The sequence below is a fragment of the Cariama cristata genome, unplaced genomic scaffold (assembly GCF_000690535.1).
Source record: "Cariama cristata isolate BGI_N322 unplaced genomic scaffold, ASM69053v1 scaffold18124, whole genome shotgun sequence".
NCBI lineage: Eukaryota > Metazoa > Chordata > Aves > Cariamiformes > Cariamidae > Cariama > Cariama cristata.
In genome coordinates, this window is record NW_009614881.1 from 371 (window position 1) to 6,192 (window position 5,822).

General features: G+C 61.1%; 1 protein-coding gene across 1 annotated transcript in view; it reads left to right on the plus strand.

Annotated features, from left to right (window-relative positions):
- LOC104161242 (steroid 17-alpha-hydroxylase/17,20 lyase) overlaps window positions 1-3,144 on the plus strand; it is a 3,508-nt gene extending 364 nt beyond the window's left edge. Inside the window, exons 2-8 of the mRNA XM_009699597.1 lie at window positions 328-466; window positions 1,029-1,258; window positions 1,487-1,573; window positions 1,682-1,891; window positions 2,155-2,324; window positions 2,407-2,510; window positions 2,757-3,144. Of these exons, the coding sequence (XP_009697899.1) occupies window positions 328-466; window positions 1,029-1,258; window positions 1,487-1,573; window positions 1,682-1,891; window positions 2,155-2,324; window positions 2,407-2,510; window positions 2,757-3,025 (1,209 nt within the window). The 3' untranslated portion in view covers window positions 3,026-3,144. The remainder of the gene's footprint in view (window positions 1-327; window positions 467-1,028; window positions 1,259-1,486; window positions 1,574-1,681; window positions 1,892-2,154; window positions 2,325-2,406; window positions 2,511-2,756) is intronic.
- The last annotated feature ends 2,678 nt before the right edge of the window (window positions 3,145-5,822 follow it).

Genomic DNA, 5,822 nt, shown 5'->3' on the forward strand with positions numbered 1-5,822 from the left:
CCTGCACCCCCTAAGTTTCCTGGGCATCCCAGCCCCTAACTCTGGCATCTATCCCCAAACCTTTCCATCTGTCCTTTTGTGGGGGGGAAAGCAAAGCTCATGGCCCGGGCTTTGCCCACCAGCACTAACCACCAGCCCCTTGGACCATCCATGAGATGAGATATGAGATGAGATGAGATGAGATGAGATGAGATGAGATGAGATGAGATGAGATGAGATGAGATGAGATGATCATCCACCCCCCCCAGCATTGTCCCTCTCCAACACACGCCTATCCCTGTGGGGTTGCCCTGCAGTGGGGTGACCCCAGGGCTGCCTGTCCCACAGGTGACCACGGACCTGCTGTCCCGGGGGGGCAAGGACATCGCCTTCGCCAGCTATGGGCCCCTGTGGAAGTTCCAGCGCAAGCTCGTGCACGCCGCCCTCTCCATGTTCGGGGAAGGATCGCTCGCCCTTGAGAGGATCAGTAAGTGCCCCCTACCAGCCCCCAGGCTCCCTCCCGGCTGTGTCTCCCTCCTGCACTTGATCCAGGCTGGACTTTTCCTTTCTGCATGCCCTGATCCCCTGGGAAACAAGGGGAGACCCCTTGGTTCAGCCCAAAGCCCCTGGCATCCCCTCAGTTTCCCTAGCAGGGCCTCGGTCCCTCTCCTTCCACCCCCACTAGTTGACTGACACCTCTCCCCGTATGTTTTTTGCCCTGAGCTTTGGCTCCTCTCACTCACAGCTGGGGAAACTGAGGCATGGAACCAGCTCCTGGCTCCTCGGGCTTCCCACTCCACCCAGAAGGAGCATCAAGCTGCACACGGAGACTTCCCTGCACATCTCCACTCTCTCTGCTCCTCCCCAGCACCCAGCATCACCCTTTCTGCCCATCCCAGCCCCTCAGGGCTCAGCCCTGCCTGGGGGGTGCTCTCTGCAGGCTACATACCCTGATTGAGTGGAGGACCCCTCCTTCCAGCCCCCAGCTGCACCCTCCACCCCCTCAGCTTCACCATCACCCCCTCTCCTGCCTCTTCCCTCTACCCCAGTCTGCCAGGAGGCTGCGTCCCTGTGCGAGACGCTCAGCGCTGCCCAGGATACGGCACTGGACGTGGCCCCGGAGCTCACACGGGCCGTCACCAACGTAGTCTGCTCCCTCTGCTTCAACTCCTCGTACCGGCGTGGGGACCCCGAGTTCGAGGCCATGCTGGAGTACAGCCAGGGTATCGTGGACACTGTGGCCAAGGAGAGTTTGGTGGACATCTTCCCCTGGCTCCAGGTGAGCAGGGAAATGGGAACTGCCTGTTCCATTTGCCTTGGACAAAAGGAAGGAGCTGGGATGTGTCCTGCAGGAGGGGGCTACCTGAGCCCCCTGCGTTTAAGAGGGTCCCTGCCCTGGTGTCCCACACGAGCCAGTACCCTGGTGGGCACGGACTGACTGCCTGGGGGCCTGCAGAAGCCGGGCTGAGCTGGAGCCCCTTGCTATAATGGGGCTTTTCTCCTCCAGATCTTTCCCAACAAGGACCTGGCCCTGCTGAAGAGATGCCTCAAGATCCGGGACCAGCTGCTCCAGCAGAAGTTCACCGAACACAAGGTTCCAATGGGGCCAGGACAGGGAGACGCTCGGGAGCTGCGGGGTGCTGGAGATGGGGTGGAGGAGGCTGTGCCCAGGACAGCCCGGTTCACATGTGTCCCCTGGCAGGAAGCCTTCTGTGGGGATGCCGTGAGGGACCTCATGGATGCCCTCCTGCAAGTGAGGCTCAGTGCTGAGAACAGAAGCCCCCCAGTGCCGGGACTGGAGCTGACTGACGACCACCTCCTCATGACGGTGGGGGACATCTTTGGGGCCGGCGTGGAGACCACCACAACTGTGCTCAAATGGGCTGTGCTCTACCTGCTCCACTACCCCGAGGTAGGGTCTGCGCCCTGCGGTGGGGGGCCTGGGTTCCCTCTGGCACCAGGGAAATCATGGGAGGCTTTGGGGAAGGCAGGTGCCAAGAGAGATGTCAGGCTTTGCGAATAAACAGGATCAGGCTGTGGGCATTTTACTTCTGCCCTGCACAACCTGCCAGGACATGCTGGTGATGCTGGGTGTACCCCACTGCCACGGGGAGCCTCCATGCACAGGGCACCCCCCTCCCCAGGGTCTCGCCCCAGCCCTTGCTCCCCTCCCAGGTCCAGAGAAAGATCCAGGAGGAGATGGACCAGAAGATTGGCCTGGCACGTCACCCCAACCTCAGCGACCGCCCACTGCTGCCCTACCTGGAGGCCACCATCAGCGAAGTGCTGCGCATCCGGCCCGTGTCCCCCCTGCTCATCCCACACGTGTCCCTTGCTGACACCAGGTGAGACCCCCCGGGGCGCAGCCGGGATGCGGGCAGAGACTGTGGGAGGGAGCGACCATCTCACTCTGCATTCACCTTGCAGCATCGGGGAATATTCCATCCCCAAGGGCGCCAGGGTCGTCATCAACCTCTGGTCCGTGCACCACGATGAGAAGGAGTGGGACAAGCCTGAGGAGTTCAACCCCGGTGGGTTGGGTTCTCCCCATCCTCCCTGAGGGGCAGGGGATGGCGGGGTGGGCACAGCAGGAGAGGCTGAGCTCGGGAGAGCCTTGGTGGTGGAAGGTTGGATCCTGCTCCCGCCCTGGCTGGGGCATTTGCACCTTCTCTGCTCTTGCAGCCTGTGGGAGGGACACACGTGTGATGAACTCAGGCAGGTCTCAGACAGAAAGGACCGATCCCTGCTGACACCAATGGTGCCCCTTCCCCTTGCAGGCCGCTTCCTGGATGAGCAGGGCCAGCACATCCACTCGCCCTCACCCAGCTACCTGCCCTTCGGGGCCGGCATTCGCGTCTGCTTGGGTGAAGTCCTGGCCAAGATGGAGCTTTTCCTCTTCCTCGCCTGGGTGCTGCAGAGGTTCACGCTTGAGTGCCCCCAGGACCAGCCCCTGCCCTCGCTGGAGGGCAAGTTTGGTGTCGTGCTGCAGGTGCAGAAGTTTCGGGTGAAGGCCAGGCTGCGGGACGCCTGGCGAGCAGCCTTGTGATGGGGATGAGCCCTGGATCCTGGGCAGTGGTGGGGTGGGATGAGGTGCGATGGGACCATAGAGGCTACGCCCTGCTTGCCCCGTGGATGCAGTGTTGTCCGGATAAAGCTGTTCCCAACGCTGCACGGCTCCGGCTATTTTTTGGGCAGGTGATGGAGAGCAGGGGGAGATGGGAGGGTGCCTGAGATGTTTGGTGGCCCCACAACTTTGTGTGAGCACGGGGCTGAGCTGGGAGGCCATGGCCCCTCTGCGGGGCTGCTAACATGAACAGCCCCTTTGCCCTCCCAGGGATGTGGGGTGGGGGGCCTGTCCAGAGACAACCGTGAGCCATGGAGACCAGCCACCCGCATAGCCAGTGGGGGGAGAAGGGCCCACCCCCGCCAGGTAAGGGGAAAAGTGACCAGTGGGCAATTTGAGGGTTAGGGATGCCCAGGCTGTGCCCGGCGTCTGTGACCCCGGGTGGGTGACCCTGGCTGGCCTCTGCCTCAGTTTTCCCACTGGGAGCAGGGAGAACTAACGTGATGTGGGCTGGGAGCTAAGCCTGCCATAGGGCAGGGAGAGCTCCCCCAGCCCTGCCTTCCCTGGCCCCGTCCCAGGACAGCGTGCCCCTGCCAGTGGGACCCCTGCCTGCTCCTTGCGGGGAAAAAGAAGGAAATAGCTTGGAGGTTCCTGCAGTTTTAGCTTCCATCCGGCTTCCTCTCCCACAGTACGCAGGCACACACGCTGCTGGCATGTGCAGGCGTACACACATGAGTGCCTGCACACGCATGTACTTACAAGCATGTGTATGCACACAAAAGCACAGGGATGCATTTATGCCTGCTGACACATGCATACATCTGCATGCACACATGTGCTTGTATGCATACGTGTACACGTGCACACACACAGCCCCTTCTAGATGGGACACGAGCACCGTGTAGGGCCGCAGGGCTGTCCGACCCCATCCTACGTACAAGCTGCCATGGTGCCTGGGCACAGGCAGCCCCAGCTCTGGCCAAAAGCGGGGGCTCCCATTGCTCACGGATGTAGAAGAGCACCCAGAGGCACCTGGACCCTGTGAGCTGAGCTCAGCTGCAGCCCCCCAAGCTCGGGGCGTGGGCACCACAGAGCCAGGGGCTGCTGACATTTATTGTGCAGCAACGTCCCGAGCGCTGATGCTCACGGTCTGGCCAGATTATAGCTGTCACTTCGAGCAGCATAACCTTCCTGTAACACGAGGGGCCGTGTTTGCTTTCGCAAAAAACCACCGTGCCATGGGGGGCAGCATGCAATTAGGTTTCTGGTTCTCTCTTACTTGATCTCTTAATATTTAACTAAATAGCAACACAGCTATAGCTCAGGGCACCTGGAGGGAAAGCAGCCGGGGCAGAGGGGAAAGCCCCACACAGCCCCGGCACGGTGTGACACCCCCAGCCCTACACACCCTACATTTTCCCCCTTTTCTATTTCCCCCTGCTGTCTTTCTCACTAGCAGGCAGGAAAACTGACATAAAACCTCCCCACCACTAAAGTTTCTACTCCATGTGTCCAAAGTGTACGTTTTCTTTCGAACCGCCAGCACTTTGCTTTCACCCAGCCTCCTCGCCACTCGGCATCTGATGCCAAATGGGTCCCATCAGCCCAGGGCACGGCACAGAGACAACGAAGTCAACGTGTGAGCCCAGCACAGCGCTGGGAGCATCTTCCCTCCTCCCAGTCCATTCTCGTGGGGCTCAGGGTGGTAGGGAGGAGCTGGAGGAAGAACCTCCATGCACGTGCCTGTCCAGAGGGCAATCCTTGGGGTGATTTCTGCAGCTGACCCACCAGAAGTGGGGCAGAGCGGAGCGCAGCAGGAGCCCAGCCCTGCTGCTGCTGTGCGCAGTCTCTGCTGGTTTGTAAGGGCTGAGGCCCACACTCCCTCCTGCTCCCTTGCCCATTTCCATTGCACCAGGGGTGCTGCTGGGTTTCCAATCCCTCCATCTCTGCCAGCACCAGCTGAAGCCGGGTGGGTGAAGGAGGACTGGGCTCAGAACAAGCTTGGGGAAAACTTGGCTGAACACAACGCTCTGGGCTTCCCCAGGGACTGGCACTTCCATGCCAGCCTGGTCCTTCCCCTGCCCCAGATCCTGTTCCCGGCAGCACGTGCCAGCAGGGGAGGTTCCTCTCCAGTCTCCTGCAGTCACTGGTAACCACAGCATCCCAATGCCTCCAGGAGCATCAGCCCGGGCCTCCCAGCACCTCTGTGTCCCTTTGCCGAGGCACTACGTTTGCTCCCAGTAAGGGAAGGGATTTTCTCCTTGCCAGAGTCGGCACAGGGCCGGCACCTTACACACATTGCCATTGCCAAGGTGCTCGCAGCAAGGTGTGCGCATTCACAGCAAGCGCTCACCACCAGTGGGTACCTTGTGGCGTAAGTGGGGACTTCGGGACTGGGAATGTTTCTAACCCAGAGGACGCTTCCACCACAGATGCTTCCGCAAAACTCACGCTCCAGCTGGGTTTCCCCATTCGCCAGTGCCGGTACACGCTGTCCCTGGGCCTGGAGAGCAGCCACTTGCCGCAAACCCATCATGCCGAGCCCAGCCCCACCACGGGACATCTTGCCCCCTGCCCCAGCCTGCCTCCTCCCAACCAGGAGAAGATGCCACCACGGGGAGTACAGTACCCAGTACCAGCTGCTCAGCACCTTGTGAGCTGGTAAACAGCCGCCGGCATGGCTGCTCCCCGCGCTGGGAACGGGCAGAGACGCTGCTGAATCATCCGGCTGGTATTTATGTCCTGACAGCTGCTTTGGGGCCATGCCGCTGCACCCAAA